We start from the raw sequence: 27991 nt of genomic DNA, 5'->3' as shown, positions 1-27991 counted from the left end.
TTTGACCAGACCTGTTCAAAAGTAGTGTACTATATAGGGAATGGATGTCATTTGGGACAGTAAGAATTGGTGTCATTTGGGACACAGCCATTTGGGATGCACGTTACATGGGCAAGGTGCCCTAGCTGTGGCTAGTATGCGGTGTGCTCCCTGTCTGTATGTGTATGTGCATACCCATGTATACCCATCATGTATACTCATGTATACACAGTACCTGAATGTATTTCAATATAAACACACAATGATATGGGAAACATTTATTGCTGCCTCTGGCAAGAATCAAAAAAGTTATTACACAGTTTGGAAGAAACCATTTTGAAATCCCTTTTTAACGAACAACGAACGCACAGTGTAGCGGCTGGTTTAGCGCGAGAAGAACACACTCCACCCTGGCAACGCGTCCTCCCCTATCGTTATAGGCATGCTCAGCAGAAGGGCTGTGCAGTGCTCTCAGCGACTGAAGCTGGGCGCAGGGGAAATGCAACCGCCGCGCCAAACATCTTCCAGGTAGGATGCGTATCTATGCCATTAAGCGTTTATAACGATCTCGCAAATATGTATGCGTTTTTTGTATACTAGGAGTATTCTTTACCATGCAGATGTTGTTTTTTTCAGGGGAGGGGCTGTCTATTTTTGCTTCACGTACAAGGTAGCGCAGGGTGGCTGTTTGAGTCTTGGTAAATACACACACACTCAGCTAAGACGCATCTGCAAAAGCCTTAAAATTAACGGCGCTTTAAATTTGCACTCGGAAAATGTTCACCCTTTGGTGAATTAACATTTAACAACGGTTGATGGCGAGATCTGAATGCGTATTTTATAACATGATGGGTGTATTTCGGGGAGCATGTACAATTGCAATGGGGTTATGATTTTGGCTAACGACTGTTCGTCAATGCACGACCGCTCACATTTTCAACTTGCAAGTATCGATATTTTTTTCTTCTCATAGGCGCTAGTAGCCTATATAGCCTACCTGCAGTAACCTATAGCCTACAGTCTAAAGCAATGTGTTTTCTGTGGAGTGCAAAGCAGACTTGAGAAATCATTCTTAACAGGTCAATTTTATGTATAGGCTGTATCAGTTAACACTGCATTATAGCAAGGTTCTATAGAGTAGGTCATACCGTAGCCTACTGTATCTACCTAGTCTACATAGTAGCAGGATCTGTTATTGATTGGCAGTGGTGGGATATAGTAGGCCTTATCTGTTTCAAATGATAATGCCTCCATAGAGGCATGTGGAATCAAATATCTAGGAAAAGGTCCAAACATAAATACTGGGTTTCAACTTAGATGGCAAAGTTCATAAACCCGCCTAAGCCGTAGGTCCGGTATACAGGCCTGTTTGACTTTTAGGTCTCCAATAAAACAGCATGGTAGATTTCCATCATAAGGTAAGAGTTAGGATGCATGGTGTTGCAAGGGCTGCGTCCCCAATGGCACCCTATTACCTAGATTGTGCACTATTTTTGACCAGCGCCCATGCCATTTTGGGATGCAAACCTGGCAACAGTGGGGCCTCACTCAACATAGCCAGGAGAGCTGAGGGAAGGGGAGGGGAGGAAGAGGTGTGTGCCAGGTCAACAGCAGACAGTAACTCTGGCAACCTCAGCATTGCCATTTTACCCTGCATGCATTGAATCAGTCAGGGTATCAGTCTGTACCGTATGCCATTGCCTTTTCTGCTGGAGTTTGCATGGCGTTCCTCTTCCAGTAGTGACCTTGCTCAACGAGGCACTGTTTAGTGCACTATTTCAGTGCACTATTTTTGACCAGAGCCCTAGGGCCTGGTTAAAAGTAGTACACTATATAAGGAATAGGGTGCCATCCGGGATGCAGTTACTGAATGGTTTCAATATAGCCACATCTCTCCTTCAGCTCCTCAAAACTAGTTTCTCTCTGTAGGCTACACTTTGTTTGGTCTGCTGGCTTGTTTGACCATGGCAGCAGAGAGAGAGAGAGAGAGAGAAATTGAGCATCTACTTTCCATTGTGTCAATTTAGACTTGCCATATTTACTCTTCTACATTGTGCCTGGTGTGTGTGCTGGTTTCCAATGGAAACCCTTGAGATGTTGTGTGTGTTATTGTAGAGAAGCAGGCAGGCAGCAGGTGCTTCAGCTGTTTTGACACCACACACAAGGGGCCTGGAGTCATCAAAGGGCATGTAGGCAATTTTAGATGTTGGAGATGATTTCAAGATGTTATTTACTCAAAGTTCTACCTCAAGTGCCACCTTTGGGGTGCTTACTAGAGACTCATAAAGTGAGTCCCAAAATGGCACCCTATTTCCTGTATAGTGCACTACTTTTGACCAGAGCCCTATGTGCACTATATGCAGTGGTCACCAACCTTTTCGGAGTCAAGATCACTTTCGCCGTCAAAAAGCAAGCCGAGCTCTACCGCTCAGATAAAAAACAACAACATGGAAAATGTAAGCCTATGCAACATTAATAAAAACAGTCTGTAGGAATGAAATTTGTACAGTAGTGCTAATACATTAGCATAGCATATTGGCTATATTCTAGGCCTGCCAATATTGTTCTTCTCAGACCATATTATATTTCAAAACTCGAGCTTTGATAACAAAATATATCACTTGTATCACTTGTGAGGCATAGCTGAACATAAATTGAAATAATTAGCTTTTATTTTATTTTACTGGACTAATGGTACGGTAGCTGCCATCTGTTGGTCAGTCTCAGCGGAGGGAGGGTGAGAGCAGCAGAGGGTCTGCCTCTCATGGTCCCTGCTCTCTTTTCCTCCGGTGAGACTGACCAGAGGGGATACCGTCCTCCCGCTGGTGGCTAAACTCGAGTCGCACTTCATTATTTCTGCCTCATGCACAAATTCATGTTGTTCATATAACCAGAGAAAGTGAAATATCCCTTGACATTAAAATAAACATGAGGAAGTGTTCATAATAAAAACGCAGGGCAATCGATACACTTGGCTACTAATCCAGTGCAGCTTCAGCGCGGGAGTCTGGAGAAGTGCGTTTTATAAAAACAGTGTTGACAGTGCTGCATGAACTTAAACATACAGCTCTTTGCTGTATTCTTTGACAGTTTCTCTCTGGTCATGGTTTTAAAAGTTTGATCTAGCCACAGCTCTCCTGGTCCGCCAGGTAGGCGGAGTTTTGTCCCTTCAGACAAATGAAATGGTTCAGAATGCGAACACTTTGCCTACCTGTTGCGCAGGGTTTCTGAATCAAGTTTTCCCTCCCGGTAAAAGAGCAAGCCTTTATCGTTGGCTTGTCTGCATAAATGTTTGGTGACTGACTAGGAATGCCTAGATGATTGAACAGTTGGTGACCACTGCCTTACAGAAAAAATACATGATTTCACATGTGGAAAATGTGCAAAACAGGTATTTTTGGAACACTTTTCACGTCATCACGTTTTCACATGTAGTTTCACGTCATCACACGTTGCTTTACATGTTACATTAACTTCACATGTGATCGCATGAATGCATGTGTTTTTTTTCTGTAAAGGGTAGGGAATAAGGTGCCATTTGGGACATATACAATGTTTTTAAATTATGAATGTGCCAAGGTCAATTCGAGGTCATGAGAATTTGCCGGAATTATAAGTAGACTGAAACTGAAGAAAGGTAATGTAAATAGTGCATGGCAAGTGAGAAATTACGTGGATGTACATAATGTATAGTGATATGACCCTTGTCCATTTAGTGGTCCCTCTGGTTCAAGATGAAGATAAAGTGAAATGTGCTTCCCAAATGGCATCATATTCCCTTTATAGTGCACTACTTTTGACCAGGGCCTATAGGGGTCTTGCCAAAAGTAGTGCACTATATAGGGAATAAGGTGCCATTTGGGATGTATCCACAGATTTATTCCTGCATAATAAATAATTGTAATAACTTGTATCAGGAAAATGCAGATATGAATCAGCCTTGCTAACCACAGTTTGAAGGTTAAATGTTTCTCCATTCTATGACTATATTATGAAACACTAAACCCACACCGTGGCTACCTTTTCCCCCCACCAACTACGCCACCTAACTAGAGTCTTGTTTATAATGATCAACTAGACTTTATTTGTGTCCCAACTGGCACCCTTTTCCTTATATAGTGCACTACTTTTGACCAGGGGAAGGACCCATAGGTCTCTGGTCAAAGTAGTGTAGTGTATAGGGAATAGGGTGCCATTTGGGATGGAAGCTTTGAGTTGTTTTGATGCCCTACCAAAAGTGCTACACGGACATCTGTTGCTGACTTCTCCACTGCTTTGGGTTTGAAATTGTGTGCATTTGTTTATGGCCGAAGCCATCTGTTTCGAACAAGCAGCTTCCATCTGTTTTCGAACACGCAGTTTAAAACGAGCAATCTGGAATCGCTACATTGATACATTTCTCCAGCGCCATCCCTTATCTTTTAACCAAAAAAGTGGCAGGGTGTACACTTTGGTTTTTGTTTGCATCCCTGATGGCTTTGCAGTGTTGATCTTGTTGGAACAGTGTTTCTCAGTCCATTCCCGTGGGACCCACAGGGTGTGCACATTTCTGCTCCAGCCCTTCACCAACACACCTGATTGGGGTAATCACCAAACCCGTATTAGTTGAATCAGGTGTCTTAGTAAATGTGCTACCCTGTATTGAGGAACACAGAATAAGGTTCCGTTACCTGTTGCCATGTAGGACCGGTTAAAATATCCTTTCATGTTGCTGTCATTGAAAAATGGTGTGTAGTCCTGTTAAAGGGACAGTTCAACTTAGTTATCAAAATTTTGGTCACCGAAACTAAAAAAAGAACATGTTTTCCTGTAAGCAGTCTATGGACAGAGTAAGACAGCAATCCATGATTTGGTTTAGTTTACCTGGAGACTGTCTTCGAAGGCTAACTGAAAGTGAAAGGGGGATAGCTAGTCAGTTGTACAACTGAATGCATTCAATTGAAATGTGTCTTCCGAATTTAACCCCAATCCCTCTGAATCAGAGAGGTGCGGGGGGGGGGCTGCCTTAAGGGGGGGCTGCCTTAATCGACATCCACGTCATCGGCCAGGGAACAGTGGGTAAACTGCTTTGCTCAGGGGCAGAACAACATATTATTACCTTGTCAGCTTGGGGATTCGATACAGCAACCTTTCGGTTTCAACCTTTCGGTTACTGGCCCAACGCTCCTACCTGCCAGGCAACCATTTTGTAATTTGGGTAAACTACCCCTTTAAGTTGCACCTATACATGTGTAGCAATAATGTAATTACACCAGTAACAACATTTAGCATCAATGTTGTCAGTAGTAATCACAGCGCAACAGTGCAACTCTTTTAATCTTCTGGGTACCTAGAAACTATTCTGTCTGCCTGGAGAGTCGCTGGCAAAGAGTTTACCTAGTGTGCATCCCAAAGTGCACCCTATACTTTATTTAGTGCACTACTTTTGATCCAGAGCCCTATGGGATAGATTCAAAGTGGATTGTAATTATTGGCCTGTCCAAGCACTCATATTGCTTTTGACTTGAAATTTGTCCCTTGAGTACTGACTTTTTCATGAAAACTGAATGGCAAGCCACCATTTACATCTAAACCGGATCACAGCATTTTTTGCTTTATAAGCCATGCCACTGACATCTCCAGGCTGGCTGAGTCTGCGACATGCACTAATTAATTCATCAGACAAACGAGGCTGTTTGTAGGGACGTCAAACATTCAACCTGCTGCACAGACCCTGTGGATGCTCTCGTCTAGAGCGCCTGGTTAAATTGTGCTCATGAGCAGTTTTTTTTATGGGTAAACTAGTTAGAAAATATGTGATTCTTAAAAAAAGCTGTGAGTTTGCTTAATTTGCTATCATCCCAAATTAAGATGTTGAATTATTTTGCCATATCTAATTAATGTATATTGCGCCACTTTCCATGATGTGGACAGTATGTGTTACTACATTACACAAGCTGACATTTTGACCACATCGAATTGGGGTGGAATTGCACATCCTTTTTACCTCAGATTGGGGGTGTTAGTATAAAAGTTTATAGTCAACACGATGACACAAGATCGATTGCGTCAAGCAGATCAATATCTGCTTTAAAAGCAATTGGTTTTGTACTGTTGATTTTGTCATCGCGCTGGGGGTCACAGCACTAGAGAGCAGCTATCATTTTCGATGAGTGATTTATTGCCACTTGACAAAACAGGCTTTTGGGTGCATGTACAGTTTCTAAGGTGCTCGTTTAAAAAAATACAAAATAATATGATTACTATTGTTTGCACATGTACGTGTAGATGGTACATTTTATGTTCTCAATATATCACAAACTGTTTCTGCGTATTGGTTATGGATTAGGACACACAAGACTTTTGTCTTCACATTGGACTATTCATTAATATGTTTTGTCAACAGGAAGCAGCGACAGTATCATTTTAAACTTCTGTTTCAGGAATATAAATGTAACTTTCAACATACATTTCCAACGGTATTGTACCTAATGAGGTCAAAACTGCTGAATCGGTCCAGAAACGTGTCGGGATTGATTTATTTTGATGATCTACCAGTAATCACCAAAACGGGTTTGCCCTCCCTACTGTTTATAGACACACACACACACACACACACACACATACACACACACACACACACACACACACACACACACACACACACTGTCACGTTCCTGACCTGTTTTCTGTTTAGTTTTGTGTGTTAGTTGGTCAGGACGTGAGTTTGGGTGGGCATTCTATGTTATCTGTTTCTATGTTGGTTTAGGGTTGCCTGGTATGGCTCTCAATTGGAGGCAGGTGTTTGGCGTTCCTCTAATTGAGAGTCATATTTAGGTAGGCTGTTCACAGTGTTCGTTGTGGGTGGTTGTCTCCTGTGTCAGTGTTTGTCGCACCATACGGGACTGTTACGGTTTGTTCATTTCATGTAGGCTATTTTTCCCTGTTCGTGCGTTCTCGTGTTTATGTATGTTCGTCGTTCAGGTCTGTCTACTTTCGTTTTGTTATTTTGTATCATTATCAAGTATAGTTCGTTTTCGTCTTGTCTTTAATAAATATTATGTGTTCACAACCCGCTGCGCCTTGGTTCCCTCACTACTCCTCCTTTTCGGTAGAAGAGGAGGAGGACCGCCGTTACAGAACCACCCACCAATCCAGAGCCAAGCAGCGGTGTAAACGGAGTAAGGGACAGCGCAAGAAGGAGGAATGGACTTGGGACGATGTATTGGACGGTAAAGGTTGCTACACATGGGAGGAGATCCTGGCTGGAAGGGATCGCCTCCCATGGGAACAGGTGGAGGCACTGAGGAGAACAGAGGCAACCGGAGAAGGGAACCGGCGTTATGAGGGGACGCGTCTTGCACGGAAGCCCGAAAAGCCCGTGAGTAACTCCCAAAAATTTCTTGGGGGGGGGGCTAAGGGGTTGTGGGCCAAGGGCAGGTAGGAGACCTGCGCCCACTTCCCAGGCTAACCGTGGAGAGCGGGAGTACGGGCAGACACCGTGTTACGCAGTAGAGCGCACGGTGTCTCCTGTACGTGTGCATAGCCCGGTGCGGGTTATTCCACCTCCCCGCACTGGTAGGGCTAGATTGGGCATTGAGCCAGGTGTCATGAGGCCGGCTCAACGCGTCTGGTCTCCAGTGCGTCTCCTCGGGCCGGCATACATGGCACCTGCCTTACGCATGGTTTCCCCGGTTCGCCTACACAGCCCGGTGCGGGTTATTCCACCTCCCCGCACTGGGCGGGCGACCGGGAGCATTCAACCAGGTAAGGTTGGGCAGGCTCAATGCTCAAGAGAGCCAGTACGCCTGCACGGTCCGGTATTTCCGGCGCCACCTCCCCGCCCCAGCCTAGTACCTACAGTGCCTACACTACGCACTAGGCTACCAGTGCATTTCCAGAGCCCTGTTCCTCCTCCACGCACTCTCCCTATAGTGCGTGTATCCAGTTCGGTGCCTCCAGTTCCGGCCCCACGCACTAAGCCACCTGTGCGTCTCCTAAGTCCTGTACACACTGTCACTTCTCCCCGTACTAGTCCTGAGGTGCGTGCCCTCAGCCCGGTGCCACCAGTGCCGGTACCACGCACCAGGTATAGAGTACGCTTTGAGAGTTCAGTGTGCCCTGTCCCTGCTCCCCGCACTAGTATGAAGGTGCGTGTCCTTAGCCCCGTGCCTCCAGTTCCGGCACCACGCACCAGGTCTACAGTGCGCCTTATCCGGCCAGAGCCATCCGTCTCCCCAGCGCTATCTGAGCCATCCGTCTCCCCAGCGCCATCTGAGCCATCCGTCTCCCCAGCGCCATCTGAGCCATCCGTCTCCCCAGCGCCATCTGAGCCATCCGTCTCCCCAGCGCCGTCTGAGCCGCCCGTCTGCAATGAGCCTGCAAAGCCGCCCGTCTGCCATGAGCCTGCAAAGCCGCCCGTCTGCCATGAGCCTACAGAGCCGTCCGCCAGACAGGAGCCGCTAGAGCCGCCCGCCAGACAGGAGCCGCTAGAGCCGTCCGTCAGACAGGGTCTGCCAGAGCCGCCAACCAGACAGGATCTGCCAGAGCCGCCAACCAGACAGGATCTGCCAGAGCCGCCAGCCAGACAGGATCTGCCAGAGCCGCCAGCCAGACAGGATCTGCCAGAGCCGCCAGCGAGCCATGAGCAGCCAGAGCCGTCAGCGAGCCATGAGCAGCCAGAGCCGTCAGCGAGCCATGAGCAGCCAGAGCCGTCAACCTGCCATGAGCGTCCAGAGCCGTCAACCTGCCATGAGCGTCCAGAGCCGTCAGCGAGCCATGAGCGTCCAGAGCCGTCAGCGAGCCATGAGCAGCCAGAGCCGTCAGAGAGCCATGAGCAGCCAGAGCCGTCAGAGAGCCATGAGCAGCCAGAGCCGTCAGAGAGCCATGAGCAGCCAGAGCCGTCAGAGAGCCATGAGCAGCCAGAGCCGTCAGCCAGCCATGAGCGTCCAGAGCCGTCAGCCTGCCATGAGCGTCCAGAGCCGTCAGCCCGCCATGAGCGTCCAGAGCCGTCAGCCTGCCATGAGCGTCCAGAGCCGTCAGCCTGCCATGAGCGTCCAGAGCCGTCAGTCAGCCATGAGCTGTCCCTCAGCCAGAAGCGGCTAGTAATTCAGAACTGCCCCTCAGTCCAGAGCTGTCTCTCTGTCCGGAGCTGCCCTTCAGTCCGGAGTTGCCCCTCTATCCTGAGCTACCTCTTTATCCTGAGCTACCTCTCTCTCCTAAGCTATCCCTCTGTCCTGAGCTATCCCTATGTCCTGAACTACCTTGTCCCAGAGCTGTCCTTGATTCTGGTGTTGCCCCTAAATTTAGGTGGGGTTATTTGGAGGGTGGTCATTGTGGGGAGGCTAAGGAAGCGGGGATTGATTATGGTGGGGTGGGAACCACGCCCGGAGCCTAAGCCACCACCGTGGTCAGATGCCCACCCAGACCCTCCCCTGGACTTTTTGGTGATGCGTTCGGAGTACGCATCTTGAGGGGGGGGTTATGTCACGTTCCTGACCTGTTTTCTGTTTAGTTTTGTGTGTTAGTTGGTCAGGACGTGAGTTTGGGTGGGCATTCTATGTTATCTGTTTCTATGTTGGTTTAGGGTTGCCTGGTATGGCTCTCAATTGGAGGCAGGTGTTTGGCGTTCCTCTAATTGAGAGTCATATTTAGGTAGGCTGTTCACAGTGTTCGTTGTGGGTGGTTGTCTCCTGTGTCAGTGTTTGTCGCACCATACGGGACTGTTACGGTTTGTTCATTTCATGTAGGCTATTTTTCCCTGTTCGTGCGTTCTCGTGTTTATGTATGTTCGTCGTTCAGGTCTGTCTACTTTCGTTTTGTTATTTTGTATCATTATCAAGTATAGTTCGTTTTCGTCTTGTCTTTAATAAATATTATGTGTTCACAACCCGCTGCGCCTTGGTTCCCTCACTACTCCTCCTTTTCGGTAGAAGAGGAGGAGGACCGCCGTTACACACACACACACACACACACACACACACACACACACACACTACTTTGTAAAAAGAAAATATGGGTAGGCACGACCTGCCTAATTCTCACTTGAAACATTGTTTTTGGGGACTCCCGAGTGGCGCAGCGGTCTAAGGCGCTGCATCGCAGTGCTAGAGGCGTCACTACAGACCCGGGTTTGATCCCGGGCTGTATCACAACTGGCCGTGATCGGGAGTCCCATAGGGGCGGTGCACAATTGGCCCAGCGTCGTCTGGGTTAGAGGAGGGTTTGGCCTGGGGGGCTTTACTTGGCTCATTGCGCGCTAGCGACTCCTTGTGGCAGGACGGGCGCCAATAGGCTGACCTCAGTCGTCTGGTGACTGGAGCCCGTTGGGGAGATGCAGCGATGAGACAAGTTCGAAATTAGGGAGAAAAAGGGGATAAAAAACAAAAAATAAAATAAATAGTTTGTGTTTACTAGACTATATTACACATTCTGTTAAAATCAGACTCCAAAGTGATCTGTTCTTGCAATTTGTATGCTATGACATTTGATATTTAGATATGATCATAGTTTGGATGTAGTGAACTACTTTTTCAAGTTACTTTAGTTAATTAAACTATATTTTTCTTAAGGGGAGCTTTAGCGTAGCTTCACTTCTAATTGGTCAACTATATTTTCAGAGTAGCTTCCCGAACACTGCTCCCGAGCAATGTTGCAAGTCACTCAACCAGGACAAACACAATGTTTTGGGATGTAATTCAAAACTTTTCTTACTGTACAATACCACTTTTCAGTTGATACATTTCTTTCATGTCAAACATTGAGGCATTTCTTTTATCTGGCAAGACAATTTAATATTATTAAAATGACTGGCACTACAATTATTGTCAGAAAGAAGAGCAACAAGTATTCAAATCATAAAATATATTTTAAAACTTTGTTTTTGAACGGCATCTGTTTATAGCAACCCCTGCTGTGCTAATCTGGAAACAGATTGATTTTGGCTGAGTCAGTCAGAGACAGAGAAAAAATACACAGCCATTCAATAAATACTGAAAGGAATGTGTTACAGGGGTGCGTCTCAAATGGCGCCCTATTCCTTATTTAGTGCACTACTTTTGATGAGAACCCATAGTCTCTGGTTAAAGTAGTGCAGTATGTAGAGAATAGGGTGCCATTTGGGAAACAACACACTGGAAACACACTAAACTACTATTCATTCTATTCAGTGCTCAATCTATTATAGGAAATACATTTTCACATAATATACTAATTATATTTTTTAGAAGAGACTTCAAGAAAATTACTTCTAGGTTCAAGAAAATGACTGACCTCCGGTAGTTTGATCGCTAGAGGTAGTGCCTGGTGTAACTTGGCCGTAACAGGAACATGTACAAAATACAAATAGTCTACTGTCCGCCCTCCAGTGACCTAATCAGACATAACAAGCTCTGAAACTGTGTCTGTCCCAAATGACACCCTATACCATAACCAAATTGCACCCTATTCTCTAAGTAGTGGGCGGCAGGTAGCCTAGCGGTTAAAGTGTTGGGCCAGTAACCGAAAGGTTTGACCGTTTGGGACAGTCTTGACAGAATGTTACCTGTTTCCTGTCTCTCTCCCCTGTTTGTTCTCCCCTACATATAAAGTGCATTCGGATAGTATTCAGACCCCTTCACTTTTTCCACATTTTGTTAGGTTACAACCTTATTCTAAAATGGATTAAATTAATGTTTTTCTTCATCAATCTACACACAATACCCCATAATGGCGAAGCAAAAACAGGTTTTTAGAAAAGTTTGCAAATATATTGAAAATGGAAATACCTTACAGTATTCAGACCCTTTGCTATGAGACTCGAAATTGAGCTCAGGTGCATCCTGTTTCCATTGATCATTCTTGAGATGTTTCTACAACTTGATTGGAGTCCACCTGGGGTACATTCAATTGATTGGACATGATTTGGAAAGAGACACACCTGTCTATATAAGGTCCCACAGTTCACAGTGCATGTCAGAGCAAAAACCAAGTCATGAAGTCGAAGGAATTGTCCGTAGAGCTCCGAGATGGGATTGTGTCAAGACACAGATCTGGGTACTAAAACATTTCTGCAGCGTTGAAGGTCCCCAAGAACACAGTGGCCTCCATCATTCTTTAATGGAAGAAGCTGAGCAGGCGGGCGAGAAGGGCCTTGGTCAGGGAGGTGACCAAGAACCCGATGGTCACTATGACAGAGCTCCAGAGTCCCTCTGTGGAGATGGGAGAACCTTCCAGAAGACAACCACCTCTGTAGCACTCCACCAATCAGGCATTTATGGAAGAATGGTCAGATGGAAGCCACTCCTCAGTAAAAGGCACATGACAGCCCACTTTGAGTTTGCCGAAAGGCACCTAAAGGACTCTCAGACCATGAGAAACAAGATTCTCTGGTCTGATGAAACAAAGATTGAATTATTTGACCTGAATGCCAAGCATCATGTCTGGAAGAAACCAGGCACTGCTCATCACCTGGCCAATGCCATCCCTATGGTGAAGCCTGGTGGTGGCAGCATCATGCTGTGGGGATCTTTTTCAGCTGCAGGGACTGGGAGACTAGTCAGGGTCGAGGGAAAGATGAACGGAACAAAGTACAACGAGATCCTTGATGAAAACCTGCTCCAGAGCGCTCAGGACCTCAGACTGGGGGGCGAAGCTTCACCTTCCAACAGGACAACGATCCTAAGCACACAGCCAAGACAACGCAGGAGTGGCGCAACGGTCTAAGGCACTGCATCTCAGTGCAAGAGGCATCACTACAGTCCCTGGTTTAATCCAGGCTGTATCATATCCGGCCGTGATTGGGAGTCCCATAGTGCTGCGCACAATTGGCCCAGCATCGTCCGGGTTTGGCCGGGGTAGGCCGTCATTGTAAATAAGAATGTGTTCTTAATTGACTTGCCTAGTTAAATAAAAAATAACAGTTCAGGAGAAGTCTCTGAATGTCCTTGAGTGGCCCAGACAGAGCCCGAACTTGAACCCTATCGAACATCTCTGGAGAAACCTGAAAATAGCTGTGCAGCAACGCTCCCTATCCAACCCGGCAGAGCTTGAGAGGATCTGCAGAGAAGAATGGGAAGAACTCCCCAAATACAGGTGTGCCAAGCTTGTAGGCTGTAATCGCTGCCAAAGGTGTTTCAACAAAGTACTGAGTAAAGGGTCTGAATACTTATGTAAATCTGATATTTCACTTCTTTATTTTTAATACATTTGCAAAATAAAAATAAAAAATGTAGATTGATGTAGATTGATGAGGGGGGAAAATGAATTAATCCATTTCAGAATAAAGCTGTAACAAAACAAAGTGTGGAAAAATTCATGAGTTCTGAATACATTCCAAATACACTGTAGTGTACATACATTAGTGTTCCATACCATCAGCAAGTAGCTATCAATGATGTATACAAACCCTATTCTACTGATGCTATGTATTGGCCAATGAGAGGCTTTGAAGCTACCAGAAGGCCATATTGGCACTACCCAGAAGGAGCAGTCCTCCATAGCAGGGTTTTCCAAACTTTGTCCTGGGGCCTTCCCTGGGTGCACATTTTTGCCCTAGCACTACACAGCTGATTCAAATAATCAGAGCTTGATGATGAGTTGGTTGTTTGAATCAGCTGTGTAGAGCTGGGCAACAATCAAAACGTGCACCCAGGGGGGGCCCCGGGACCGAGATTGGGAAACCCTGCTCGATAGGATTAATAAATGTTTCAAGTACAAAATGGCAGGTATTTAAATATGTTTTTGTTGTAGTGGGGACAGTAACATTATTACTTTCAAAGAAGAATGTTTATATATTTACATTTTTATGTTTAGCTCGCAATAATATTATAAAAAAATATGCATTAAGGTGTCTGTAATAGAATAGACATGGCAAAAAAGAATGTAGACACTAATAAATACATTTCTATAGCTTCACAATGGTGGGGGAGTGTTTTGAAGCGCGGTGGCTTCAAAACAGCGCCCCCTGTCAGACATCTAGTGTAAATATCAATCATTGGTAGTTATGCTATTGAAGCTAGCTAAATGTTACCTCTCTTCTCCCCATAGGGATGGCCTCTGCTGAGCAGTTGTGCTCCGGTTTCTACCACCAGCACTGCGCATAAGGAACAACATAAACACCTTCGCCCTCCTGCTGCCAAGACAGACACACACCACCATGTACAGCGTGGACGACCTCCTCATTTCTCACGGATACAAACTGCCCAAGACAAGCGTCCCCTGCCCCTCTTCAACTTCATCCGCCACCGCGCCTTACGAGAAGCAGCGCCACGCCGCCGCCGATTGCCACCGCGAAATCCCAGCAACAGAGAACCAGAGATCTGGTCGTGGTGGATCACTGAACGGGAATGAACAGGCGGGAGACAGGGGGGCCTGCGTCTTCAGCAGCAGCAGGCAGGCACTACTGGCGAAGGGCTACCCCGGCAGCTGTGACAATGAGAGCGGCGGGGAAAGGAACCAAAGGAGAAAAGAAGCTGTCAGCGGTAACCTAGGTGACAACCTAGCACAGCCCCTGGGCGATTCTCTCGCCACGGATAGCGGGTGAGTTTTTTTTCTCTTTCTCTCTCTTTTGAGATCCCCCACCATACCTTCCCTCCCTTTTTTTGTTTTGCCGGGCCCTTCGGCATTGCATGCAAAGTCAAGCAACTCAGTCTACATTGCGCAGGAGGATGTTTTTTTCCTTCCCGTTTCCTTCCTTCCAGAGCTGCAGAACGAATACTGAGGCTGCTGCACCACTGCCTTGTCTTGCCAGATGCTGCGATACAATGAAGTTTGTGCTCCAAACGCCACACTGTTCCCTATATAGTACACTACTTACAGGGTTCCCCACTGGTTCCCCACCCCACTGTCCCCAAGCCCCACTGTAGCCAAGTCTCCTGAATTGGATTGAATGGATAAGAAATAAGAATATGGAGTTGTCTGTCACTCTGCATATGGTCACATCACGTGATGGGGAACTGGCATTTATAAACAAGTCAATAATTTCTTGCTCAGACTTGAAGCACGCTTAGCAGTGGCAGCAGGGGCAGGCAGGCAGTGCCTTTTCCCTACATAGTGCACTACTTTTAACGAGAGAGCCTTATGGGCCTTGGTGAAAAGTAGTGCACTATATAGGGAATAGGATGTCATTTGGGACGAATCCCAGCTTTCTGAATTAAGGTCAGCGTGTGTTTTAATATGCAGATCATATTGCAGCCGCCGTACATTTTAATGGTATCTTCAAGGGAGTTGAGAGCCTCTGACTCAAACGCTTCCATCAGATACGTGTGCTGTCTGGCTCTCCCCTCTTGGGGTCGGAGATGGACAGTCTGATTACTACGGCAATGTCCAAAATGGCACCCTATTCCCTATACAGTGCACTACTTAGGACCAGAGTCATATAGGCGAATCGGGGGCCATGTGGGATGCAGTACCTCTTCACCCCCAAAGCCAAAACATCAGCCAGAGATACCAGCATTTTAAATGTCACAATTATCAATACTGCATCAAATCATGGCAGGCTGGTCATCATTGTATCATCACAGTTAAACAAGCTTCTGCAACCTAAAATACTTTGAGAGTTTCATTCTTTTTGGTGCAACCTAGCCACAGTTTTGCCATTTATGTTCATGTGCAAGAACCAAATAATCATACATCCAGGTTGTTAGTGTTACAACACGTTTGCGGTTTCTAATATGTTTAGATTTTATTCTGAATATGACATTTTTTCTATTAATGAACTAATAACTTCAGTACCCTACCGCTGAATTGTGCATTCCTCTCTTTCCAGGTTCTATGACGCGCCCAGCGTAACCTATTTTGAGCAGATCGAGAGAAGAGAGCAGTTGGATGAGAGGGATGTCTCCTACTGGAGGAGGAGAGGCCAGGACTTCAGCGTCCTCCTGGATTACGCAGACGGCCGGGAGCTGAGAGCATCCGCTGGCTTTCTGAAGGCCTCGGAGGCGGCATGGCGACCACAGGCCCTGATCGCAGAGGACCATAGGGGAGAGAGGGAGAAGCTGCAGAAGCAGCAGAAGCAGCTATGGGAAGACACCTCCATCTCCTGGCTGAGAGAGGCCGATGCGGCTCCAAGACAGTTGAGGGTAGTGACTGGGGTGACTGGGGAGCGGAAGTGCCAGAGCCTGGGCACAGAGGAGTGGAAGCCTGCGGTGGGGCTGGGGAGGCAGCTGTCGGATGGGGAAGGCGAGAGGTGGGCTCAGGAGCAGCAGCACCGCCTGAGGACTCCAGAGAGCACTGGTTCTATCCTCCCCAGAACCAGAGGGATGTCCCAGTCCCTCCCCAGAGTGCTGTCACCTGATGGAGCTACTGAACACACAAACACACAGTCCAGTTTGGTCAGTGTCCAGCTTCGACCAGGCCAGGTTGATAGACAGAGAGTGAACAGCACCGTATTTTCCGGGCCTTATAGTCGGTATTACCACAGTGCCGCAGTCAGCAGGGACCGGTGGGCCAGGAACAGTTGGCAAAGCGTCGGACATGTTGCACTTTTACCAAAGCCCAGGTTCAGCAGGCCTGTCAAGCCTCCATCATACGAAATACACCAGCAGACTAGGGGTAGCCAAGAGATGCTCGCTGTAGCTGTAGTAGATCAGCAGGGAGGGTCCAAACAACCGAAAGACACCAGGCCTGTCTATTACCCACGGGGTGGAGAATTGCAAAGACAAGATTATTTCGCACAACACTCTGCTATCTTTGGCATGGAGCCCCCCGGTTATATCCCGCCCCCGTCTTATAAGAGAGCCCTGCCCCCAATTAGGGGAGGACCAATCAACCGCAACGAAGTGGCAAACTATAAGTGGAGGGGGGAGATGAAGATACAGATGCACATGCCTATGAGCTCAGAGGTGGGAAAGTGGTTTTCCGGACAGACAAGAGGGTCGTGGCTGGAACACTACGGGGATCGAGGTATACCCTACAGGAAACAGGTTAACGCTAACCCAAACCTTAACCCTGGATACACCGAGGAGCATCTGGGTCATGTTCACTATTTACCCTTTGATGATCTGCGAGTGAGACATGTCTCAGGAGGGCCTGGCGGAAATTCTCTTACTGACACTGACAAGTTTATCCGAAACATGAAGAAAGAGACTCCCTGCTCTAAGGTTTTAGGACAATCTACACATGATAGTGCCTTTCCCCCCCCACAGGGGGTCTCTCTCAGTAACGCCTGCCGCAAGACATCTCTCAATGACAACGATGGTGGTAGTAGTACTAGATGGTGCAACAGGGGTTTAATAAACAAAGGAAGTGTAGACAGTGTAGCTCCTGATCAGAGCTGTGGTAACTATCCAACAGCTTTTCACATTAGACCTCCTCAGCAACTGATCAGGCATGTGGACCAAGGTCAAGGTGTGTCAGAAACTGTAACTCAAGTGACAACGTCAGTCAATGAGCCTGACTCCACAGAGAAAGAGAAACCAAGAAAAAGTGACTCAGAGAAACCAGAAAAAAATGAGAAAAAGAGTGTAAAAAAAAAACTTAGTGAGACAATATTCTGTTTGGTGTCTGTTCCCATCCCTCTAACGCCGGGTGGTACGTCCCGTGATCAAAACAACAACGACGACGAGAAGCCACCAAGCCCAGTCCGGCCACCAAGCCCAGTGGACAGTCCGAGTGAGAACAAAACGGGCCACTTAACAAACCAAAGTTTCCAAAGCACATCTTCAGCAGAGGCTGAGCTGCAAGCACTAACCGGTAGCATAGCGAGCAGCAGATCAAGCAGCAAAATAGTGAGAAAACTCCCTATTAAACCCCCCAAAATAAACCATCACAAGGAGCTCAAACTCTCAGGTGCCTGGCCTGGGAACCAATACCGGGACCAGGAGACCCAAACGAGCCCAGAAGCCCGAAAGCCTCAGCATCCCCCTCCTCCAGGCACTGAAAACAAGGAAGCACAAGACCCTCAAGTCCCTGCCCCAGGCTCCTCTGACGTCATCACCCAAGATCCCAGCGGTGTGGGCAATACTGCATTCAGCTGTCCTATAAAAGGGGTGAAGAGCCTGAAACCATCCAGCAACAGCGCCTTTTCCAGGACGGCCACTTTCTCCATTTCCAGCCAGCTGAACAAGAGCACAGCTCAGCCGCCAGCAGCAGCACCAACACCACCCTCAGGAAACACGACGGAGGAGGCCAAACCAGCAGCAACCTGCAGTGGGCAGGAAGCCTTCGGTCAGTTCCTGCTGAAGCCCGTCAGCAGGCGGCCATGGGACGCCATCGAGGAGCTGGAGACTATCAACAAAGAGTTCCAGGATCAGCAGCAGAAGCAACAGCAGAGCAGCAAGAGACCCAGTGTTGACCAGTGCATTGAGGACCTCAACGAGGCCTACAAAGACATTCTAGAGCTAGGCACTGCCAGCAATAACATTTCCAACAATAGCGGTGCTGTGCAGATCCCTGAGCGGATCAAGATAAGGCTGGCGGGGGAGGCGGGGCTCAGCAAGCCCAGCAGCCTTAGGCGCAGTATCGAGAGCTGGTCTGTGTCCGTCGACCCGGAGTACAGGGAGCTTAAGAGCGCCTTCTCCAGACCCGCTGAAAGAAAATCTGTGACTTTCAGCAAGCAGCTAAAAGAGGATCTCCCTGTCCCACCACGCAAGCCTACAGGATTCAGAGAATACAGGGTTGTTTCGAACTTGTCGCAGAGGAGAAGTAGCTGCAGTGGCAGGACAGTGAAGCTAGACCTCCCTTCGCCTTCGGAGACACCACCACCTTGTCACTTCACCGGCCCTAGTGACTTTACCGACTCTCCTAGTGATCCCAGCGAGACCAGAGACTTCAGCCCAATGACTCCAACAACGCACACTGCAGCCGAAGTCCCCTGGGCAGATAGGCAGCCGATGCAGGACGCCTCCACACTTACGAGTCCCCCTGACTATGAGGACATATGTCAGTCTTTGCAAAAGACCCGAGACTCAGAGGTTAACAAAACGTTCACCGCCATATCCAAACCTGGTGGTGGTAGCTGCGATACAGAGCCTCTAGGGGGTGCCTGTTCAGACTCTGCAGAGGAATGCCCCATTTGTAAAAGAGAGAGCGAGAGCCAGATGTCCAGACCAAGTCCAATGTCTCCGCTCCACGAGGAGTCAAGCCCAGACTTATCCGATGAAAGTAGCGCGACGATTGTTGGCGACCGTGACAGTCAACAAGGAGCTGAAACATCTGAAGAACCAGCTGAAGGCGAAGGAGACACGAAGGTATCCTCTGACTCTGGCTCAAATCATTCAGAGGCTCAGACTATATGTTGCGATTGGAGGAAGCAGCTGTCACTCATAGATAAGAAGGTGGAGGCGAGTGTCACTGCTGAGAAGACCAAACAAAACCAAGCTCTGGCAGTGGCAGAGGACATTGGCAATCTATACAAACTTAAATGTGCTGAGGGCATTCCAGAGAACGAATCCATAGAGGAGAGGGCAGCCAGGATATTAAGGATTGATGTACCTGCAGAGTCTTTAGTCACAGGGGAGCAGCGGGTTAGCGAGACGGCAACAGAGAGTAAACCCGCTGCTAGTGAAGATACAGAAAGCAGCAGTGCAAACGAACAGACAGTGCAAACACATGCGAGAGATCCAGATTCTGAGGAACTAGACTCTGGAACGGTATCTACAGTGCCTCCTGACGGGCAGGAGGCAAAAGAAAAGGAGCCACCACAGGATAACCCAGAGTACATCAGGAGTGCCAAATGGACCCATCTGGGTCGAGAAACTCCAGGTATGCAGGAGTTTCCCCCAGACAGACTACCGCTTTCGGTCCCCATCAACCCTGACCTTAAGCTGTCCCACAGTCTGGAGGGAGAGATGAGGGGCAGAGGACCCTTGCAGCGCGTAGAGGCCCTGCAGGATAAGCTGGCTGCATCGCCCAGCCACCGGGTGGCGGTAGAGCGCCGGGCATGGATGAAGGAAGTGGACTCAGTGTCGCGCATGAGACGGCTCAGCATCAGGAGCACAGACTCTGGGGAGGAGGGGGCAGAGACGGAGGGGGAGAGCAAGCGTGGCGGTGGGCAAGTGGAAGTGCTCTCCCTACCTGCTTCCTCCCAGAGTGATACTGTGGAAGATAGAGAGGCCTCTGAAGACACAGTGTTGCAAGATGAGGAGGTGTCATCCCTCTCAGGTAGCTACTTCATACATTTGTGTTTTGTTCAAGTATTTCTTCTGTTGAACTGTGTTACATGTTATTCTGAATATAAGAGGGTTTCATCAGGAGTTAATAATGTAATGTTTGTTTCACATTCGTGCATCATTTTCACTGCAAAATACACTACATGACCAAAAGTATGTGGATACCTGCTCGTCGAACATCTAATTTCAAAATCATGGGTATTAATATGGAGTTGAGCCCCCCCTTTGCTGCTATAACAGCCTCCACTCATCTGGGAAGGCTTTCCACTAGATGCTGGATGGAACATTGCTGCGGGGACTTGCTTCCATTCAGCCACAAGAGCACTGATGTTCGGCGATTAGGCCTGCAGGCCTGGCTTGCAGTCGGTGTTCCAATTCATCCCAAAGGTGTTCGATGGGGTTGAGGTCAGGGCTCTGTGCAGGCCATTCAAGTTCTTCCACACCGATCTCGACAAACCATATCTGTATGGACCTCGCTTTGTGCACAGGGGCACTGTCATGCTGAAACAGGAAAGGGTCTTCCACAAACTGTTGCCACATAGTTGGAATCACAGAATCGTCTAGAATGTCATTGTTTGCTGTAGCATTTAGATTTCCCTTCCCTGGAACTAAGTAGCCTGAACCATGAAAAACAGCCCCAGACCATTATTTTTCCTACACCAAACTTTACAGTTGGCACTATGCATTCGGGCAGGAAGCGTTCTCCTGGCATCCGCCAAACCCAGATTAGTTCGTCGAACTGCCAGATGGTGAAGCTTGATTCATCACCCCAGAGAACGCGTTTCCACTGCTCCAGAATTCCATGGCGGCGAGCTTTACACCACTCTTGCCGACGCTTTGCATTGCGCATGGTAATCTTATACTTATGTGCGGCTGCTCGGCCATGGAAACCCATTTCATTAAGCTCCTGAGGAACAGTTCATTGTGCTGACGTTGCTTCCAGAGGCAGTTTAGAACTCTGTGGTGAGTGTTGCAACCGAGAACAGACCATTTTTTTATGCAGTATGCGCTTCAGCACTCGCCGGTCCCGTTCTGTGAGCTTGTGTGGCCTACCACTTCGTGGATGAGCCACTTTCCACCTCACAATAGCAGCACTTCAGTTAATCATTGCAGTTCTAGCAGGGCAGAAATTTGACAAACTGACTTGTTGGAAAGGTGACATCCTATGACGGTGCCATGTTGAAAGTCACTGAGATCATTCTACTGCCAATGTTTGTCTATGGAGATTTAATGGCCGTGTGCTCGGTTTTATACACCTGTCAGCAACAGGTGTGGCTTCATACACATACATTTGTGTATATAGTGTATAGCAACACAAATATTGTTTGGCAATGACTTAATGTTTTGTTATTGTTATTTGAGTGTTAAGTTTTACCTAGTGTTATTTTATGAGGCAAGCATTTCAAGCAGTGAAACTGTGGCTGTTACTATGGAGTCTTTCCACAAGAGGGGGCTATTGTACTTAGATGTAACACTTCAAACGAGAGTCCTGCACAGGTCAGTTTTTTGGAGCCATCCCCACCCTGTGCCGGCCACATCAATTCTGAGCCCCATCTGACATCAGGACATATTTTTCCCCGCAGTCCGATCCACCCACATAGAATTGTTCTGAGAGCCGATCCGTGACCCGCCAAATAACATGCATTTATTTAATTGTTTTTAGTGTAGTAGGCTTTAAGGCTATTCCCATTCCCTTCATGAATTAATTTGTCTGCATGTCTATTCAACATTTGGATAAAAGGACACCTTGCCATGAATAAAGAATGATAAAATCTTCTTATTTTCACAATGGGATGCTCAAATCGCTTTGAAAATAGGCCATCTAATTAGCCTTCTTCTTACCTAATGAAAGCCTATTGCCGACAGAACAAAACAATACTTTTATATTCAATATTGTTTAGATAATCAAATAGTTTAATTGAAACTAATTAAACAATTCACAGAATTCATAGGCTGCAGATTTATTTAGTAGGGGCATTTGCATGTAAAAGGACCCATGAGCACCAACATGTGAAGTTTATAGGAGCATGTCAAATGAAAGCTAAGAGTTTATATACACTGCTCAAAAAAATAAAGGGAAACCCTTAAACAACACAATGTAACTCCAAGTCGATCACACTTCTGTGAAATAAAACTGTCCACTTAGGAAGCAACACTGATTGACAATACATTTCACATGCTGTTGTGCAAATGGAATAGACAAAATGTGGAAATTATAGGCAATTAGCAAGACACCCCCAATAAAGGAGTGGTTCTGCAGGTGGTGACCACAGACCACTTCTCAGTTCCTATGCTTCCTGGCTGATGTTTTGGTCACTTTTGAATGCTGGCGGTGCTTTCACTCTAGTGGTAGCATGAGACGGAGTCTACAACCCACACAAGTGGCTCAGGTAGTGCAGCTCATCCAGGATGGCACATCAATGCGAGCTGTGGCAAGAAGGTTTGCTGTGTTTGTCAGCGTAGTGTCCAGAGCATGGAGGCGCTACCAGGAGACAGGCCAGTACATCAGGAGACGTGGAGGAGGCCGTAGGAGGGCAACAACCCAGCAGCAGGACCGCTACCTCCGCCTTTGTGCAAGGAGGATCAGGAGGAGCACTGCCAGAGCCCTGCAAAATGACCTCCAGCAGGCCACAAATGTGCATGTGTCTGCTCAAACGGTCAGAAACAGACTCCGTGAGGGTGGTATGAGGGCCCGACGTCCACAGGTGGGGGTTGTGCTTACAGCCCAACACCGTGCAGGACGTTTGGCATTTGCCAGAGAACACCAAGATCGGCAAATTCGCCACTGGCGCCCTGTGCTCTTCACAGATGAAAGCAGGTTCACACTGAGCATGTGACAGAGTCTGGAGACGCTGTGGAGAACGTTCTGCTGCCTGCAACATCCTCCAGCATGACCGGTTTGGCGGTGGGTCAGTCATGGTGTGGGGTGGCATTTCTTTGGGGGGCCGCACAGCCCTCCATGTGCTCGCCAGAGGTAGCCTGACTGCCATTAGGTACCAAGATGAGATCCTCAGACCCCTTGTGAGACCATATGCTGGTGCGGTTGGCCCTGGGTTCCTCCTAATGCAAGACAATGCTAGACTTCATGTGGCTGGCGTATGCTATGATGATGCTATGGACTGGCCCGCCCGTTCCCCAGACCTGAATCCAATTGAGCACATCTGGGACATCATGTCTCGCTCCATCCACCAAAGCCACGTTGCACCACAGACTGTCCAGGAGTTGGCGGATGCTTTAGTCAAGGTCTGGGAGGAGATCCCTCAGGAGACCATCCGCCACCTCATCAGGAGCATGCCCAGGCGTTGTAGGGAGGTCATACAGGCACGTGGAGGCCACACACACTACTGAACCTCATTTTGACTTGTTTTAAGGACATTACATAAAAGTTGGATCAGCCTGTAGTGTGGTTTTCCACTTTAATTTTGAGTGTGACTCCAAATCCAGACCTCCATGGGTTGATAAATTTGATTTCCATTGATCATTTTTGTGTGATTTTGTTGTCAGCACATTCAACTATGTAAAGAAAAAAGTATTTAGTAAGAATATTTCATTCATTCAGATCTAGGATGTGTTATTTTAGTGTTCCCTTTATTTTTTTGAGCACTGTATTTTTTTCAATTAAGGCATATATACATTTCCATCCTAAAAATTAGGAATAAGCAAAGGCTTTGAATTCTGGTCAAGCAGATGAAAAGGGGTCATCTTTTTTTTTTTTTTACTGAAATCAAGTTTGCTTATGAGTTATTAAGTGATTAAAACTCGTAATTCTGTCACCAAATCGGTAGCAGAATGACAGAAAACATCTGTAACGGAATTACTGCAATTGATTTGGATACAATGGGAAATCATAGCAGTCACAAACCACAGGTTGGTCACCTGCTACGGTCCAACCAAATGTGATATTTTTTTGGTGGCGGAGCTCATTCGAATATTAGCCAGTGTGTGAGGGAATCCCCTCCTATTTGAATGGTCTGTGGCCCACGTAAAACCTTTCCCGGTCAGAGGAATAAGGGAACCTTACAGAGTTCACACACACACACACACACACACACACACACACACACACACACACACACACACACACACACACACACACACACACACACACACACACACACACACACACACACACACACACACACAGGGAACTTTTTTGCCAAACACGGGTATGGACATGGAAATGATCTGAAAGTACAGAGAAAGAGAAATAATGAGTACTATACATGTAATAACATGGATATAAACAGTGCAACAGTGCAAAGTCATGAATAGAGTAATGACCACAATAGCTCAAGTAGTGATAATGATAAATAGAACAAAAAACTGTAGAAATTTAAACATAAGCATGTTACCTGAACAGTAATAACATTACAGGGAATATATAATAGCCACTGCTACTAACAGTAATAGTAAACACACACAAATCTCAACCATAACAACAATAAACACTACTCACTTCTACCCACGCATTCCATGAACACACTGCCGTAAATCCACTTCTTATCTGTGCTGAAGGAAAGACTATCCGGACTGGGTCCACTTATGGGGATGCAGGAGCACGCACCGGGCCTGTTTAGACGGTGCAGGACCAGCTCGATGTCCTTTGCCAATCAGAGGTTGTATGATCAGCTCATATACAGAGTGCGGGGCAAGTGGTCACCAGCTGATTGTTCAGTGTACAGCCCTGTGGTCTTAGCCAATGTTTCCTCACATGAGAGCCAGACTCAGCAGAGTCAAACATAAACAATTGAGCACAAAAAAACTGTCAATTAAAGTGTGCTGCAGCGCTCTCAGCAGGGGGGAATTCTCTACACAGTGTGTAGAATAATACCCACAAATGCTAAAGAAGGATATTGCATATTTATACCTTTGTGTGCCTATTCAGGATACATCTATATTAATAGAATGATATTCATATCCATAATTATGCATTTCTGTATAGTACAGATCAGGGACCAATGACGTGATTCCGTTACCGTAATTCCGTTACCGGATGTAAATCCACTTCACACCTACTGTAGTTCAATAACCCAAATATTTTTCAAACTCAAGGTGTGATGTCATAGCTGACACCCCATTCTTTCTGCAGACATCTTGGAATCTCCTCCTTGTCCACAATGACTCCAAAATCCTTTCACTCGGACACCACCTGTTTCCACGAAGGTGTATTTCAGCCTTATAACCTTTCTTTTTATTGATTCTGTTACATTAGCCATTTTCACGTAAGTGAGGAGTCAGGGAAAATAACTTGGCTATGTATTGTCGTGTGGCGAAAGGGAACATAAGCTCTGCACGTGGACACATTGGCACGATGTGGCCCCAATGCGGGCTAATATATTGACCCCATGTAGGCTGCCAACATTGGGCCAATGCGCTTTTTCTATTTAATAGGATTTCATTTATTTATAATTTATTAATAACAATTGAATTCAATGCATAAATGTAATAATTTTCAAGCCCTGAAGGTACTTGGGGAAAGTGATACATTGTATCAGAAAGACAACCAAGTTGTTACTATCATACATATATTTTTACATGAGAAACTTAAGTTTGTCATATGTCACATGCACTTATTTAGGTATTTTTAAAGACTTCATCATTGGTAGTGTACAAGATAATTTTTTTAAATCGGCATCAAACTTTCACACAACAGAACACTTAGCTGCAATATGTTACTTTTTGGGCGACCCGACCAATATAACATAGAAATGTGTGTTATAGATCTGTAATTCTCATTGTAAGCAAGTCTAAGAAGCGGTAGATCTGTTCTGTGTGCACCATTTCTTTGCTTCCTATTATTAAGTTTTGTTTATGCGTCTTTTACTTTGGGTTTTGTACACCAGCTTCAAACACCTGAAAATACAACCTTTTTGTTTATGGAAAATATGTTTCACAGCAGTTTAGATGGTACAAGGATTCTCTACAATATACTTGCTTTTTTTTGTTACATAAAATTAAATTAGGCAAACTATTTGAATTTTAGCAACCAGGAAATGGCGGAGTGATTTTCTTTTAACTGGAATGACACTCAGTAATGGTTGCAAAAAAGAACTGTGTGCAAACCACACACAACATTTTTCTAATGAGCCCCCGCTTCTAGCTGGGCTTGGTGTGGGCTAGCCCGTGTTGGGCTTGGTGTGGGCTAGCCCCTGTTGGGCTTGGTGTGGCATAGCCCATGTTGGGCTTGGTGTGGCATAGCCCCTGTTGGGCTTGGTGTGGCATAGCCCCTGTTGGGCTTGGTATGGCATAGCCCCTGTTGGGCTTGGTATGGCATAGCCCCTGTTGGGCTTGGTGTGGGATAGCCCCTGCTGGGCTTGGTGTGGCATAGCCCCTGCTGGGCTTGGTGTGGCATAGCCCCTGTTGGGCTTGGTGTGGCATAGCCCCTGTTGGGCTTGGTGTGGCATAGCCCCTGTTGGGCTTGGTGTGGCATAGCCCCTGTTGGGCTTGGTGTGGACTAGCCCCTGTTGGGCTTGGTGTGGGATAGCCCCTGTTGGGCTTGGTGTGGCATAGCCCCTGTTGGGCTTGGTGTGGCATAGCCCCTGCTGGGCTTGGTGTGGCATAGCCCCTGTTGGGCTTGGTGTGGCATAGCCCCTGTTGGGCTTGGTGTGGGCTAGCCCCTGTTGGGCTTGGTGTGGGCTAGTCCCTGTTGGGTGTGGTGTGGGCTAGTCCCTGTTGGGCTTGGTGTGGGCTAGCCCCTGCTGGGCTTGGTGTGGCATAGCCCCTGTTGGGCTTGGTGTGGCATAGCCCCTGTTGGGCTTGGTGTGGCATAGCCCCTGTTGGGCTTGGTGTGCGCTAGCCCCTGTTGGGCTTGGTGTGGCATAGCCCCTGTTGGGCTTGGTGTGGCATAGCCCCTGTTGGGCTTGGTGTGGCATAGCCCCTGTTGGGCTTGGTGTGGCATAGCCCCTGTTGGGCTTGGTGTGGCATAGCCCCTGTTGGGCTTGGTGTGGGCTAGCCCCTGTTGGGCTTGGTGTGGGATAGCCCCTGTTGGGCTTGGTGTGGCATAGCCCCTGTTGGGCTTGGTGTGGCATAGCCCCTGTTGGGCTTGGTGTGGCATAGCCCCTGTTGGGCTTGGTGTGGCATAGCCCCTGTTGGGCTTGGTGTGGCATAGCCCCTGTTGGGCTTGGTGTGGCATAGCCCCTGTTGGGCTTGGTGTGGGATAGCCCCTGCTGGGCTTGGTGTGGCATAGCCCCTGTTGGGCTTGGTGTGGCATAGCCCCTGTTGGGCTTGGTGTGGCATAGCCCCTGCTGGGCTTGGTGTGGCATAGCCCCTGCTGGGCTTGGTGTGGCATAGCCCCTGTTGGGCTTGGTGTGGCATAGCCCCTGTTGGGCTTGGTGTGGCATAGCCCCTGCTGGGCTTGGTGTGGCATAGCCCCTGTTGGGCTTGGTGTGGCATAGCCCCTGTTGGGCTTGGTGTGGCATAGCCCCTGCTGGGCTTGGTGTGGCATAGCCCCTGTTGGGCTTGGTGTGGCATAGCCCCTGTTGGGCTTGGTGTGGCATAGTCCCTGTTGGGCTTGGTGTGGCATAGCCCCTGCTGGGCTTGGTGTGGCATAGCCCCTGCTGGGCTTGGTGTGGCATAGCCCCTGCTGGACTTGGTGTGGCATAGCCCCTGTTGGGCTTGGTGTGGGATAGCCCCTGTTGGGCTTGGTGTGGCATAGCCCCTGTTGGGCTTGGTGTGGCATAGCCCCTGTTGGGCTTGGTGTGCGCTAGCCCCTGTTGGGCTTGGTGTGCGTTAGCCCCTGTTGGGCTTGGTGTGCACTAGCCCCTGTTGGACTTGGTGTGGGATAGCCCTTGTTGGGCTTGGTGTGCGCTAGCCCCTGTTGGGCTTGGTGTGGCATAGCCCCTGTTGGGCTTGGTGTTGGCTGGCCCCTGTTGGGCTTGGTGTGGCATAGCCCCTGTTGGGCTTGGTGTGGCATAGCCCCTGTTGGGCTTGGTGTGGCATAGCCCCTG

At 47.6% G+C, this 27991-nt stretch overlaps 1 protein-coding gene across 1 annotated transcript in view; it reads left to right on the top strand.

Annotated features, from left to right (window-relative positions):
• The first annotated feature begins 397 nt into the window (after window positions 1-397).
• The window catches only part of LOC139559966 (junctional cadherin 5-associated protein-like), a 36442-nt gene continuing 8848 nt past the window's right edge, over window positions 398-27991 (top strand). The window contains exons 1-3 of the mRNA XM_071376463.1: window positions 398-507; window positions 13984-14475; window positions 15704-20037. Of these exons, the coding sequence (XP_071232564.1) occupies window positions 14093-14475; window positions 15704-20037 (4717 nt within the window). The 5' untranslated portion in view covers window positions 398-507; window positions 13984-14092. The remainder of the gene's footprint in view (window positions 508-13983; window positions 14476-15703; window positions 20038-27991) is intronic.

Source organism: Salvelinus alpinus, chromosome 30, assembly GCF_045679555.1.
Source record: "Salvelinus alpinus chromosome 30, SLU_Salpinus.1, whole genome shotgun sequence".
NCBI lineage: Eukaryota > Metazoa > Chordata > Actinopteri > Salmoniformes > Salmonidae > Salvelinus > Salvelinus alpinus.
The sequence above is the reverse complement of the archived record's forward strand: the minus strand, read 5'-3'. Positions and strand labels throughout refer to the sequence as shown.